Below are 15,708 nucleotides of genomic sequence, written 5' to 3' on the forward strand. Positions count from 1 at the left end.
ATCTAGAGGGGTACCATGCAGTATTACATATGAGATGATAATACAGTAAGTAGATACAGTAAGTTGGTATAGTAAGTTGATAAGAGGTGATAATACAGTAAGTAGATTTGATCTGAATATATATTAAAGAGAAAAAAAAAAGAGATGACATAATCAATATTCAAATGAATAAACAATTGATTGCTTGCAAATGTTTTTCTCTTTCGGAATTTTACACCAAAAGTTGAAGGGAAAATTACAAAGTTTAATTTTAGCTTTTAATTATTTTTGGCATTAATAACAAATTCATACTTTTGAGATAACTTTTGCAGTTTCCGTTATTCTACTATATTATATCTGAAAAATTAACCTGTAGAATACAAATGCCATCCAAATGATAGTAGCAATATTAGTAATTCTGGTTCTGTATTCAAACTATTTCACTCGCAAAAATTCAAATTTACAGAATTTTAAGGATTTTGCTTCTCCTTTATTCTACATGGAGAATTGATAACTGAAAAATCTGCCATTTTTGGACACCAATTATTAATGTTTTACCTGTATTGCGTGATTTGACATACAAGGTCAATGTATGATGTGACATATCGACACATAAATAAGTTGTTGAAAATATTTCCCATCAAAATTTATGACAATCTTGAAAAGTTTGTTTTTAAACTGAAAATAACAATGAAAAAATCTCACATTTCTCATCAAATTTAAATTGTCAAAGCAATTGTAAGATTGATATTTAGTTGATGAGTCATGGCTAATTCAAAATTACGCTTCTTTTCTAATGCTTTATCCTTGATAAACGGGAATAGCGTTAACACTTGCAAGCTATCATTTAAATTCGTATCGTAGTTGGGAAAAAGATTTTCATTGTAGCTCCTTCTTTTATTTGAATATTATTTAAGACAACTTGGATGGTCATTGAGGGTGAAACCCCTGGAGTAGTCTCCGTGGTGCCGCGTTAATGTGGTAGTTTGCGTTCTTATTCATCACTCCATTCATTTTGCAGTAATTGGATAATTACTGCTAATCAGTTAAATAAATGGTCATTAAATAAATAAGCACTTTCGTATTAGTACCATTTAGTATGAGCACTTTTGCTTGCCACTTTTTTCAGATTGTTAGGGGAATTCTAGGGCACAAATGGAAGATCGTGATGATGGTATTGGGTCGGAAATAAATACTCCAAAGGATGTGCAACATGCCGAAGAACTGCATCACAATTCTGGCCAGGTTACTGCCAGTTAATTAAATAGTCATTATTTATCACTTACCAGCTTTTAAAGTCTAGCAAGTTTATCATATCTTCATAGTTATTACCTCTATCCATTCTGTATTTATTCTTCTATGTAAATGCGTATCTTTCTAAGCTGATTGGGTAAACCTCAGCTCATGAAAGGGTATTCGTCACTGTTCGGAAAAAGAGTGGATGAGAAGGCCCGGATGCTTGACTGCTTCGGGTAGTAATTGCTGAATTTATTATTACTTTCAATAATGAAGAAATTTCCATTTTGACAATGAAATACGATAATGTTCATTCTCCCTGACATTTTTCAAGCTGTGCAAAGATGTGCACAATTCGTCTAAACCTTTGTTTAATAAAATTTCAGGAGGATAAGGGTGTGAACAGAGTAGATGATTTGGTCGCATTACATCCGTCATCGTCAGTTTCTCCGAATAGTTCGACACCAATTAGACCGCAGAATCAGCATCTTTCCCAACACATTCCAGGAATATCACCAATTAAAAGAGTTTCATTAACAGAATGTGTATGTGATAATACGACAAATGTTTCGGACTGTTCAGGCGGTGAAACAAGTAATGGAGTTGTTAGTGATAAACAGTACACCAAGTTAGGTAACATTCCCTATATTCATAGTTTTGTTTGAAATGTCTCTCGTTGGATGTAGGCATTATGACTAAATATATGTAATTGGTTATTAAAAGATTTCAGATTTGGCTATGATGCTGCGCGACAAACATTTGGAATGCATTGCATTAGAGGGAGAAAATGAGCGATTGTCACAGTTAGTTGAAAAGCTTGCTAATGAAAATCATCATTTTCAGGATCAGGTAAGAGTATGTGGCATTTTCCAGCATGTTTTGTCTGTTTGGTTAAACTAAATTGAACATTATGCTGTGTAGATTTTTATAAAAAAAATACAATGCAGTGAATTCTTTTGATTTTGATTGATTTTTAGGGTAAAATAGTCTTTTTTTTTATTAATGAAGTGCTAATAGTGAGTTTTGGTTTTGAAGCTTTAGATTTCCGTTGCAAAAAGCTGTGCTGCAACTTTAGCCAAAGAAAAGGAAGAACTAAAGGTCAGTTACTTCACTGACTAATTACTCTCCACTCATGATAGGTATTCTAACTTGAAAACATTTTGTTATAAAATACTGCATACACAAATTGCAGAATATCAAATAGTTGTATTTTATTTTTTTTATTTTAAACAGCAATCATTAAAACGCATTTCGAGGAAAAAAAAGACAAAAGGGAGAACTTGACTAGTAATTACGTTTTGTTTGAAAATTATGTAGCTATATTTACAATAAATTATTCACGTCTCGCAAATCTCTTATTCATAACTTGCAGAAAACCGCAGGAAAAAATGAATCGAAGTTTATGGAATGCCAACATCAGTTACGAATTGTCGAGCAGAAATTAGCACTTTTAGAGAATATTTCAATTGATATAGAAACAGATAAGGTCGTTTATTCTGTCCTTCAGAATAAAGATGACAATGATAAGATATTCGACAAACTGAATAGGAACCTACATGGTTCAAAAGGATGCTTTAGTTTATCCCATACGATTCTATGATTAAAGTTAGATTTCACTATATTTTGATGGAAATATTTTGTTATTCCCCTGCTTTATCAGCAATGCGACGATTTTACAGATGCCTAATGCAGAAACACTGAAGAAGTTGCAGGATGAAAACGCTGCAATGCAAGGAAAAATTTCAGAGCTTAAATTAGAGCTAGAAATAAAGGAGGTAAGGAGTAGTACTTTTCGGAGCTTGTTTATGATTATTTAATTGAAAGATATTGGAGCAGAAATGCGTATATGTTGAACTTATCATTATCAAGGCTGTTCAGTCGAAGAGGCCGAAGTTAATACTTATTCTCCTCTTACTTTCTTATTTACGTGTCTGTTTTGTGTTTCTAACCTTTTGTGTTACTAATCCATGAATATTTCTTAATAGATGTGTAATGCTTTATTTACAAAATACTTCGTGCTGTTTGGTGATTAATGTGTCATTGCTTAAAATTTTTGTGCTTCAAAAATTGCCTTGTCATTAGTTTTATTTCTTTTTTAGGAAGGAGAAAAAAGTGCTGAAATCTGGAGAAAGAAGTATGATGTCGCAGTAGGAGACATGGAGGAAATGCACAAGATTAAAACTGAGTTGGAAAAAGAGTTAGAAAACAAGCGAGTCGAAATTGACATCTTAAATAGAGAAAAAAGAAGTTGCGACGAGAAGTGCAACAAATTCAAAAATTTATATGATGAAAATGCTGAAAAAGTTGCTCAGTTGCAGAAACAACTACTTGTAGTTGAGGAAAAGTTTAAGCAATTACAAGAACAAGATTCGAAAATCGCAGATTTGGAGCAAAAACTGGAAACAGAGAGGAAAACTTGGGAGGACGAACGCGAACATTTAAAGAAAGAGAAATCGGGACTCGAGAAACGGATTGAGCAACTTACGCTTGCCAATTATGTTAATTGTTTTAAACATTCTTTCAAAACTGAGTTTTTTTCAAGGTTACGGTTTCTGATAAGCTGACATCCGCATTATGGGACTGGGCTGATAACAGGATAATTCGAGGTCCAACAGTGTTAGCCTTCTATAGAGATCTGTACACAATCTGTTAAGTCAGTAATCATTATAAGAAATTCTGTGCCGATTGATGGAGTGATTTCGATGATCAGAATAGTACTTTGGATGGGATTTTTAATCGGGCGATCATGTAGGACTGAGAGCGAATATATACTTTGTTTGCATTTGTAGACCTCACTGTTAGCTTTTATTTTATTCAGTTCTAGTTAAATCAAAAATAAAGGGATATTATGTAGTTTGGTTCTGGAAGCGAATAGGAAACAATAATTGTCTTTAAAGACATATTTTTGTTTAAGGCATTATCAACCGAGAAACAGGCATTACTTGAAGCTGACAACAAAGGTCTGAAAGATTTGGCTGCGTGGCAGGAGAAAAACGGAAAGCTTACTTTACGGAATGCGCAACTTGCTGATGATCTAAAAAAGTATCGTGATATAGATTTACGATTAACAGAATGCTTAGATGAATTAACGAAAAAGGATTCATTGGTTAGTTATTTTTCAGGGAATATATTTGTTGCTTTGGGAATGATAGCATTCGCAATGCTTAGCTTCTGAAGTGAAAAATGAGTCATGTTATCACTGTCAGTAATGTCATCTAAATCCCGTTAAGTGATTCATTATGCGATAGCTTCCACAAGACTGCTTTACTAGGAAATTTTCTGTCAAATAGTCAAGTACTGTTAGTAACATGTAAATTTCTCGAATGCGTTATCATCCATTTCGAAAAATGTCACTGAAGTAATATTTCGGCATGGAATCATACTCATCATGATAACAAGCTTTTTGGGTAGCGAAGATTTCTGTTGGAAAAATTTTCTGACCCATTAATTAGTATTAAAATTTTAACAATAAAAAATTTCTGACCGATATACAGACATATCCCAACACTACTATTTTTAATTTTGTACAGACTTTTGCATTGTTTCCAGATCGAAGAATTGAACGGGAAAATTGCTAAAAATAATGATGATTTGAAAAGATTTCGCGAAGAAGCTATCTATTTGAGAATGCAGTTGAATGTTAGTTTTCTTTTGAAGTGTTTTGCTTCTCTATTTAAGCAAAACTCCCCCTTGGAGATCTTCCGACAGAAATAATCCACTCAGAATATTGAGATCAAAAATGATCAAAAAATAACCAATACATAAATTATAGTATGAGCAGATTAAACGCATTTTGCTTTTTTAAAATGCTGAACTTTTAACGAAACTGGTCATTAAATGCATACATAAATTATAGTATTGGCACACTGAACACATTTTGCTTTTTTAAAATGCTGAAGTTTTAACGAAACTCATTAAATGATTAAATGCAGGAAAAGAAGAAGAATGACATTAAGGAAGATTGGGTTTCGGAAAAGAAAAAGTTACTGTCCGATTGTGAACACCTAAAAGAAGAAGTTGCGAAAAATCGAATTTTAGTGGTTAGTTTTTGACATATAATGTGGTGAGAGATACATCACAGCTGCTGGTATTAGACCGAAACGTTCAAGTAAAACATGATAACTGGAAACTTAGGCACTGCCAGTTATTAGCTCTTCCATTTGCTCTTGCAAACTTTAAATTAGTTTTAGGGAATCGGTTATTGGAAATTTTGATCGGTTGTAATTAACAGATTAATAACTTGTTTTTTGCAGGATCAAATTGCAACTGAAAAGCAAAAAAACAGTGAATTCACATCATTGCTGGAGAAGCGTGAATTGGAACTCAATGACATTCGAGCTCTTGTGGATAAAAAGCAGAAACGGATAGTGAGCTTTTTTTTTTAAAGAATGCAAAAATATGACTTTTTGTCAGAATTAAATAATGAATAATAACACAAAACTGTTATCCCATAATTCATTTTCATCAATCGATATGACTTTTTTATAAAACATTTCACTTCTCACTCTTGGTCGAGAAAAATTTTGTGACACTATGTGAATTTTAGAAATACATTTCAATTTTCCGAAAACGTTAAATGATGTATGATATCTCGAATTACTATTTTTAATTTAACAATAACCGGTTTTATCAACAGATTGATGTCTACTAAAGTCATCGTTGTGACCTATAGCAGCTTTTTGAATCGAGATTTTAGAGCTTCATGGATGGTTCTTGGTATTTTTTGAATTAGAAAGAAAAAGTAGGGTAATAGCAGGACGAGAGAAAAAGAGATGAAAGAAGGAAGGGAGAAGTATAGCATAGACTACTGCTATTATGCCATTGACGGAGCACCTACTGGCATCGTTTTTGGGTTTCAAATTCAAAGCAGTACCTACGAATTAGTGAAACAATGTCTCTTATCCATGTTACCTTGCCAATCTTTTTACTAACATTATTGTTAAAATAAATTATTAGTTGACTTGATTTATATGTAGGAAGATTTGATGGAAGAGAAAACAGACTTGAAACATGAAAATACACGCTTAAAAACAGCACTGGATGAAGTCAATACGGAATATAATATTTTCCGGGTTTGTTCTTACTGTGAATCAGAATTATTAATGTTACATATCCTCTTTTTAAAATCAGTACCCTATTTATGTGAAATGAAAGTTAACCGAAACTTCTACAGCTTTCTTTAAACACACTGATACTGATTTTTAGAATCAAGCCGAAGTTCAGTACCAGTTAGAAACTGCACAACTAAATGAAATAATTAAGGAGAAGGACGAACGTTTGGAACGTTTACATGCACGGATAGCTTTGTACGAATCATATCCTGGTATTCTTCCTTCCATTCTTTTTTTCACTTTACGTTTACCTAGCAGTAATTGACTATAGTCTTTATTTTTTGCTTTCTTCATTAGATTTTTAAATTTTTTGTGAGTTAATAATTTTATTTTTTGTTTGTAGGACAGAACAGCACTGTTTTTTCTTGTTTAACTGATTCAAATAGCCATGCAGATATTACCATATGGGACGCGCTTCCTGCTACCATACGTTCGCAGTTATATGAACTGAAAGAAGTAAGAATTGGGATTTGTCCACAAGTCCAAATTTTATTCTTAAAATAATTATTTCTGGTTTTGTAGAAAGCTGATATTTCGTTTTATATTTTGCTAATATTGATTTTTCATAGTCTAATACTTCAGAAATATCAAGATCTCAATGCACTTGTTTATCGAATGATGTCAGATCCACCGACAAAGCAATATGCCACTATTACGAAGGTGTGAACTTTTACAATTATTTCACGTTATTTTATGAAGAAACGGGTGGAGGAACTTCGTTAAACTTCTAATATTTCAGGATTGAGTATTTCCATTCATGTTTTTTTGAAATCAATTAAATGAATCAAAAAATTTTTGTGTATTCTCAAATTTCTTATTGCTAGGTTGTGGAAAATAAGGCAACAGATTGTTGTAGTCTAGCTTCACGGGCGGAACTGTCACATTCAGAGTTGATGAGCAGAAGCGAGTCACGTCTAGCAGTATGTGAAACTGGATCAAGCATTGAATCTTCATCAGGAAATCTAATTGCTAAACTACACCCAGAAGAAATAAGTGAAACAAAAGACACATTACTTTTAATGCTCGATTCCGTTCGTCATGCAGAGGTTGCTTGACATTTTTGGATTTTCACCAATGTTTCCTGTAATATTTTTAAGAAGTATTCCTTTTTAATCTATGGAAATCCCTGTTGATCAAACTGCTAATCACTGCAGATTCGTGGTAAACTTACTCCCAACATACAGCAGTTACTAGAGCATCTTCTAGCTAATATACAAGAAGGCGATAAATCAGTGGAACAGATCAGTGGAGCGGTACGTTATATTATTTCATTAAATCACATATGTGTGGAGCGGTACGTTATATTATTTCATTAAATCACATATGTATAATCATCAAGATATCGCCTTCACAATCGTATTTTTACTGCAGGCGTCTTTCAGATGTAGCATGGTTGCACGCCTAAAATTGATTCATCATTCTACTGAAAGAGTTCCATGTTTTCAATTATAAAACCATTCTAATTATTCAAGCATCTGTTGAGCTGCCTGTAGTTTGAACTGTCTCATCTTTGCTCACTATAAGTGGCAGGTTCTATTGCGGTAGGCTCAATGCTTTCAAAACATGTGTGCTTTGTGCTTTATGACTCAATGCTGCTTTATCGTTATAGCTTCTCCGCTACAGTGAGGTATCCAGTTTGGGTCCTGTAGAAAGTTCCTTTTATAATTACAATCAGTCCAGTAAAACAGTGTAAGACGAATGGAACGAATGATATTCCTTTTTACTTCAATAATAATTTATTTCAGGTGAGTCGTTTTTTTGCAAATTTGGATTTGGCGCTGCGAAAAACACTCTCTGCTTCGGATGACAATAGAATTAAATGTGAAAAGCTGGAGAAATTGTGCACAGAAGTTAGTTTCTTTAATTATAAGTAAATTTCAACGAAGTTATTTTCACTAGCAGTACCTCGATGCAATCTAACTTTAAGTAGAGTCATTTCGAAATATATTACCTTATGATATTCTCTCTCCTTAATTTCAAAAGGTCTGACATTAATCCGTTAGTCCATAATTATTTAAACATCTGAGTCGTGTGACTTGATCAGATAAATTTGAGATGACTGCTGATCTCCATGGTGCTCAAGACGAACTTTGCTTTGCCCTTAATAAGTGCTCGATATATGAAACAAACATTGACAGTTTAAAACGGCAATTCAGGTGCTTATTACGGTTGTATTTTCAAGGTACAATACGAGTGGGCTATCGAGAAGCTTTGGAATTTTGTTTTAAATGCACCACTAAAATTGTTTACTTTGCCGGAAAAAAATGAATTACAATTACGTAGCGTTTCATTTATTGCTTAAAGATTTGGCTTCTTTTAAAGTTACAGTTGCGAAAAAAAATAATTTTTATAAAATAAGTAAAAAATTGCGAATTGTTGTAAAAAGCATGAATCCTTTTACAAATATAAAACATTGCAAGGTTGTTTTAGATGTCAAAGTCAAAAATGTGCTGAATTACACGAGAAATTGATGGGAAGTTTCAAGGAAATCGACAATTTAACCAAACAAAAAGATCATCTCACTGTTGCTCTAAACGAAGCAGAAATAATATTAAAACGTAAAACAGATTTGGGTTGCCAAGCAGCAGGCACCATCAAGGTCGGTTTTCTAATCGATTTCAGCAATATGAGGGCAATTTTTTTTCTTAATTTAGGCAGAATATTTCATAGCAGTCTGTGGTCAGGCACCACACGCATCGATTTTTTGAAGCTTAGTGTTCGTCAGTTCATGCTATTTGACTTTAGACTGGTTAGACTGAAAATTGAAATTTGATTTCTATTTGTTTGGTTTCTAAAAACTGGTTTTTATTTGTCTTACAGTCTTATTATTTATAGTGCATAAAAGACGAGTTGCAAGAAGCCAAAAAATTTGAAGACCAGATGAATGAACGTTTGCGTAAACTGTGTAGGGAAAAAGAGAAAGTGAAACAACAGTTGAGCAAACGGGAACTTGACGTTGTTAAACTCGAGTGTCGCCTTGTCGAAAGTATTAATGAATGTGAGGAATTGTTTCTGAAATTGGCATTTACCCAGGAACTTATCTCACTAATTAGAATTTCACCGATATTTATTTTTTAGGTACAATGAGAGCATCTGAATTACAACATGCCGAAAATAAGATAGATGAATTACAAAAACGAAATGAATATTTAAAAAGAAAATATGATAAACGAGAAGGTTTCCTTGAAGAAATGGAAACACTCCTTCGGGCTATGAAGATTCGTTGCGAAGGGCTGCAAGGAACGAATCAACTGCGACAAGTGAGAAATTAGCTCTATATTTTACTTCAGCACTATTTTGGAGTGTGGGAAGTTACCTAAAGTCGATGTTCTCCAGTTCCTTCATAATGTTAAAATTTTGTGAAGTCTTATTTGTTTAACCTTTGGTATTCTCATTTCTAGATTTTTTTGAATTTTTTGCCGGTTTTCTTGGGTGGAAAAAATTTTGCAGTACCTTGTATCGTAGCATACTGGAATGTGAAATAGGACTTGATGTTTTAGATTTTATCATACTATATAACTATTAATTTTGGTTTGAAAAGTTTGGTTTTTTTTTGAAATCCGATGAATTTTGCACTGAAATGAATTTTCAGAATTTAATTGAGAAACTGAAAAAACTTCTGGTGAAACTGGGTTGTAATTTGGATAATCCAAATTTGATCGGTGGCAAAAGAGCCGGTGCTTTTGACGGTAATGCGGCAAAATTAGTAAAAAAATTGAAAACGCATGTGCGGCCATCTCATCTGCATCGATTGAAGGTAGCAAAGATTGCGCAACGTCTTGAGAAGGTAATATCTTTGCAAGAAGGTAGACAACATTTGGTTTTATTGTATGATTATCTTCATAATAATAAAAAATATAGGAAATTGAATTATAACACAGAACTACAGGCTATGTTTAAAATCCTGTATTGTTACTTGAACTTGTTACTATCTTGACTCTATTTGGAATGGTTTTCAGGACACTGCCAAAATAGAAGAACTGGAAAAATGCCGAAACAGTGATGTTATGCATATTCCATCCTGGCGCAGTCTGGATGCTAGTGTTTCAGTATTATCTGCTGGTAGTCGCGCTGACGGGGTGCAGAATGCTGGTCTTACTGCTGGTGGTGTTAATCAAACAAGTCGTGCCGTTTCTGAAAATGGTTTCGGTATACTGTAAATTTGTTGACATCAGGTTGTGCTGGTTTAGCTTTTTTTTTCCTTTTCATCAGTAATAGAATTTTTTGTTATCGTGGCAAAAAAATAATCTGATCTCATTTTCTCAACCACGTGACGAAAATTAACACAAGAAAAATGGGATTTTTTTAGTGTGAGTTCAGTGATGAGGATAGTCACCATTCATATCTTGAACATGAAAATGGGTTGCTCAACTGCTTTGCCATATGCAACAAGCTGATCCGCGTAATATATAACGTTATACTTCATGAATTTCTCTTATTAGTTGAGAATAATCATATCTTTTTATGTCTTTGTATTTTCATAGCATTACAAATGTTGCATTTCACTTATTTTATCAATTCACAACATAGTTGGATTTATAGTTGTGGATTTCTTTATAATATTGTGCAGTGAATTTCATCAAAAGTTTTCATCAATTTCTGTTTGCTTTTTTTTTCTTCCGGAAGTTTGACAGATTTTTCTGCGACAAACCATTAAATAAAAACAAACTTTGCATAGGTGCTGGTTTTTTCGGAGCGAAAAAAGACCAAGTGCCAAATTTTGGAAATGGAATTTTATAAAAATAGGCCAATCGGCAATTTTATTTATTATGTTTAATTCTAAATTCATTACTTTCCCAGATGATATTATATAGCTTTATCATGCTGCTATTGCTGCGCTTTAACTCATATTCTCATATAATATTTTTGACTTCATCTCCAACTCTTCGTTTTTATGAAGAGCTTTTTTGCTGTGGTTTAGTATTGTCGTTATTCGTGTTATCTATGTTTTTCCTTTAGAGTTTGTATATTATTTTCACTTTGTGATGGGACGGTTTTCATAAAAACTCGTGAAGCGACGGGAATATGTGTCATGCTGTTAACCCAGTAATTTATAAAGACCTTGTGCAACTTATTTCGACGGATGTCTTGACTTTATGAATCGCAGTATATCATCCCGCCACCCTTAATTAGTGAGCTGAGTTTAATTAGCGTAATATATAAATTTGACCTAACATTTGCAATTTCATATAAATTCGTGTTACTCGTGTTTTTCCTTTAGAGTTTGTGTATTATTTTCGCTTTGTGATTATTGCACTCAAGTTTTAAAATGTTTGTATCTCATTTTTATGGTCATATTTTCAAATTTTTAAATGCGTTTTTAAAAATGCTGACTTTGAAAGCTTTTATCCACTACATTCGATATTTTATTGGCATTACAGTCTAATAGTTGCTTTACAGACCTTTTTTTATTTGCAGTACTATTCTATTCATCTGGTAATCTGGTAGTAATATAGTAAACAATTGTCTGTAATGTTTGCTTGCTTGCGTCTGCAATGCACTACCGTTGATGATAACAAGAAACTGGTCTGTCAGATAATTAAAAGATAGTTTGAAACATCATAAAGTATTCTTAATTCACCATTTCATTACTGCAGGAAGATTGGAATGAATAGCTTTACTGCTTTCCTGAAGACGATGCATGAGGAAGGATGTGAGTGTTCGCGAATGCACTTTCCACTTTCCAGAGTCTTTCAGTATCCACTATCGTCCAAATGGTGGTTGTTTCCCTGTATTTCTGTTCACTTTCTTCAAGGATAATTTCGCACCATTAAAAATGGATCAAGTACTCGAATACTAATGGAATTATGTTAAAACTGAAAAAATGGATCATCATAAATTGCTGAGTGGTAATTCCTGCTAAAAGTTTTTTAATGGAAGAGGTGAAAATACATATTGAAGCTGTGATTGATGTACTGGTGGTCCACTTTTTTTCTTTTTGAAGTGAATGAAATCAGAGCCTTGAAAGGCAAACATCGGTAGTTCGAGTTGTAAAATTTCAACGTCTCAATACTTATTTTAAATTGGGCGCAGATGTAATAATCAAGCACTAAATATTAAAAAACCAATAACAGATAGATTTCGTAAATAACTAAAATCACATTTTCTTGAATCACTAATGTACAATCTCACTCATTTTTTGTGTTTTCATCAATCAATTTCCATCACTTTAAACAGATCCATTGAATGTTTGAATTCACAGTTTTATTATTTCTGGTAAATAATTTGAATACCACGCTGAAAACGGATTGAGAATCCTTTTAGACCGTCGGAAGCCAAATACATTACCGCAGTGTTCTAGTGAAACAGCGGAAAAAATTTTTTAATCTGCCTTAATTAATTAATGCTAACTAATCGAAATTGAATGTCTGTCACGAGCAACATCACCAGAATGTACTGCTAGGTACAGATATACATCAATAAGAAATGAAAAACATCTTAGCAACATTTCGTTAGTTAATTAGTTCGTGCCTATAGATTGGGTTAATTAAGGTATAATAACAAGAGAATGTAATACGATATGCTATTGTGAATATTTGTTACTTCCTCACTTTGAATCTTACGCATATTTCTTTTCTAAATTCTCTGATAAACAATTACCACTAATGAAGATTAATAGCTATGACGAAGTTCAGTATTTTTTTCTTCTGGTTGCTTTGTTTCTTTTTCTAAAGCAGACTGAATCATTCCAATAATCGATCTATTTTACACGTGCGTGATCACGTTGCTGTAACCTATATTTTGCGTAAGTGTAAACACTTATAATCATTATGGCTAATTTTCAACCTTTTAAATCCTTGTTTTCTTTCTAGTTATGCATACATTTTAGACTACCGTGTTGAGAGTAGAAATAAACGCAACATGTAAACTGATCTTCCTTTTTTTTCACTTATAATTATCGTTTTGTAAATGTTCATTTCAATCTCCACTATAATCTATCCTTCCTTGACATGTGAGTCATGTTTGATTTTGAATTCAATTCAATTTCAACAAGTTTACTTTTTAAGACAAAATGGCAAATGAAAAGTTTGGTGCTTTAGTGTATGCGTTGAAAATTGTGATATGAAAAGGTGACAAATATCGAATTGTAAACTTGAAATACATTTAAATTGTATTTCAATTTTAGATAGTTGTGTAGTTATAAAAATTTCAGTGTTGTATTTGAAGTGCCATCAAAGAAATAAGAACAAATTGTGGATTAAAATTTCAGTTGAAGTCCAATAACGCTTGTATTTCTTCTTTTTTAACAAGTCTTATCCTTGAATTCATTGTCTTCCAATAATTTCAGAATCGGTATTTCCGATCTAAAATTGAGTAAAAAAGACGTTGTGAGAATGGTTACAGCTTTTCATGCCGACAAAAACATCTTACTGTATCATCATCAGATTTTGACGAGCAACCTCTCATTCATGTAATAAAAAGAGGGCAGATGGATCATTATCATCATCAGCATCATCAGAAAATATGAAATATAAAAATTCCTAATTTTCCCTATTTCTAATATAATAAAAAAGGAAAGCCTCTCAAACCGTATTAATTTTATATGAGTATGAACTATTTTAATGTTTTATTTCCTTAAGAATATTATTCTTATTAGTATCATTTACTACAAAACATTGTGTTTAGGCAATGATGCTTAAATAATATCCCGGGAAATTATATACCGAGAAGTTATATGATTGGGCAATGATGCTTAAATAATATCCCGGGAAATTATATACCGAGAAGTTATATGAATGGTATTTCTTCTTTCTTCCTATGTTGTTACTCTTTCATTAAGGGTTATTATTATATTGGTACAAAATGAACATAAATTTCCAATTTTTTAGTACTGTTTCATGGCTAGAAGTGATTTTTTTCTTAACAAATCATTTTCAGATGATAGAAATGTTGAAATTTAAGAAATAATTGATCATTTCAAAAGAAAATGATAGTAATGGTATTGAAAGATTCCAATTCTTTATTGTAAATATAATTCTGCAAGAATCTTTTTAGTTTAATAACAAGTTTGTAAACAACTGAGTCATCCGTTAGTCAGCTTCTCATAGGTGAACACTATCTGAAATCACTTAAATTGAGCTAGCAAATATCTACTTTAGTTGTTACACAAAAAGAAATTTGTTCCAAAGAAAATTAGAAGATCAAAAAAATAATTCATTATTTTACTACTGGGTTAAAGCAAAAATGCAAATTAGTGTGACATCTTGAATTCCAACTAAATAATTGTCATATGAACAAAACCACCCGATGAATCCCGAAATAATTCTGAAGCAAATAATAAAATTTCAAAAAAGTATAAAGATGCGCAGGTATCCATAATTAGTCATTGATATTTTATAATTTTATTTGTACGGTATGTTTCAATTTTCAAATCACTTCAGGTGACATTGCTTTAACAGAAATAATAACTAATTTAGATTAGCTAACTATTTCATGGGACTCTATTTTCTGATGATCAGAAAGGCAGAAATCAACACAACAAAATATCTTGTTTGTTGAAAATAATAATAATAATCTAAGGAAAGTTGATAATAAAACAGAATTAAGTGAGGTTTTTCAAACATGAATGTGATACAAAATTCTCGGGAAGTTTTCCCTCAAGGATAAAATATTTTTGCAGAAGATGTCCTATCCGAAAGAAATTATCTTTCCAGTAATTAACAAATCAGTCGTTCGACGTCTACTGCTTCGGAACAACACAAAAACGGATTTTGCTGTAAAAGTAAGCAATTCTTCTGACGAATTTTTTAATTGAACGCTTCAATTTTAAGGCGGAAAAATCCATTTGAAATTGAAAAGAAAAAATTTCAGCTTAAATTCTTCGCCATAATGTCTCCCATAACTATATTATTATCTCCAACACATGCACATAATTAAACTAATTCAAAATGTTTCTGAGTTGACATTTTCGCTTAAGTACCGATGAAGTCATAGTGATACCCCATTCGATACAATCTTCATTCATTGAATCATCGCATTCTTCACTGTCGTAAATGTCCCTATTATATTCTGATCAATGACATTGGGGAACGGAGAGCAGGGGTTTGATAACTTAGATGTCGAAAATTAAAACTTTTAATTGTTGAAAAGTCTTTAAGTTATAATCTGATAGAACAAAACTTCATGTTCAATAATGGAAAGATAGAGCAAAGGGAATCGAAACAAAAAGCTCGAAAATTTTTCTGCTAATATTTGCGTCACATTGACCGAAATAAAGTTTTTTCCAAAAGAAAAAAAAATCCTAATAAGAAAGGTCAATCGATGAAACACTTAATTATTTATTTAAAAATTTGGGAAAAGTTTTCTCGATCTTGTTTGCTTCCACAGGAATTTGAATAGAGTACATGCGTGAAAGTTAGCAAGTTTAAAAGTAAAATATTTT

The 15,708-nt window shown here is 32.3% G+C and overlaps 2 protein-coding genes across 2 annotated transcripts; both read left to right on the forward strand.

The window, feature by feature from the left end:
• Nucleotides 1–1,134: 1,134 nt before the first annotated feature.
• LOAG_03212 (hypothetical protein) lies at nucleotides 1,135–10,766 on the forward strand (the record flags this gene model as incomplete). Its single annotated transcript, XM_020446257.1, has 24 exons — nucleotides 1,135–1,224; nucleotides 1,602–1,848; nucleotides 1,946–2,064; nucleotides 2,257–2,313; nucleotides 2,588–2,701; nucleotides 2,895–2,990; nucleotides 3,315–3,713; nucleotides 4,130–4,321; nucleotides 4,765–4,854; nucleotides 5,148–5,255; nucleotides 5,469–5,582; nucleotides 6,421–6,538; nucleotides 6,670–6,782; nucleotides 6,909–6,986; nucleotides 7,151–7,372; nucleotides 7,481–7,579; nucleotides 8,072–8,176; nucleotides 8,382–8,482; nucleotides 8,757–8,925; nucleotides 9,162–9,324; nucleotides 9,405–9,586; nucleotides 9,919–10,113; nucleotides 10,286–10,501; nucleotides 10,636–10,766. The coding sequence occupies 23 exons, from the start codon at nucleotides 1,135–1,137 to the stop codon at nucleotides 10,484–10,486; spliced, it is 3,372 nt and encodes a 1,123-aa protein (XP_020303379.1). The 3' UTR covers nucleotides 10,487–10,501; nucleotides 10,636–10,766.
• Nucleotides 10,767–13,338: 2,572 nt separating this feature from the next.
• LOAG_03213 (hypothetical protein) lies at nucleotides 13,339–15,203 on the forward strand (the record flags this gene model as incomplete). The annotated part of the gene is made up of 5 exons (XM_003138750.1): nucleotides 13,339–13,367; nucleotides 13,615–13,737; nucleotides 14,744–14,816; nucleotides 14,947–15,048; nucleotides 15,138–15,203. The coding sequence occupies 5 exons, from the start codon at nucleotides 13,339–13,341 to the stop codon at nucleotides 15,201–15,203; spliced, it is 393 nt and encodes a 130-aa protein (XP_003138798.1).
• Between the last annotated feature and the right edge of the window lie 505 nt (nucleotides 15,204–15,708).

This window comes from Loa loa, assembly GCF_000183805.2.
Source record: "Loa loa unplaced genomic scaffold supercont3.2, whole genome shotgun sequence".
Lineage (NCBI taxonomy): Eukaryota > Metazoa > Nematoda > Chromadorea > Rhabditida > Onchocercidae > Loa > Loa loa.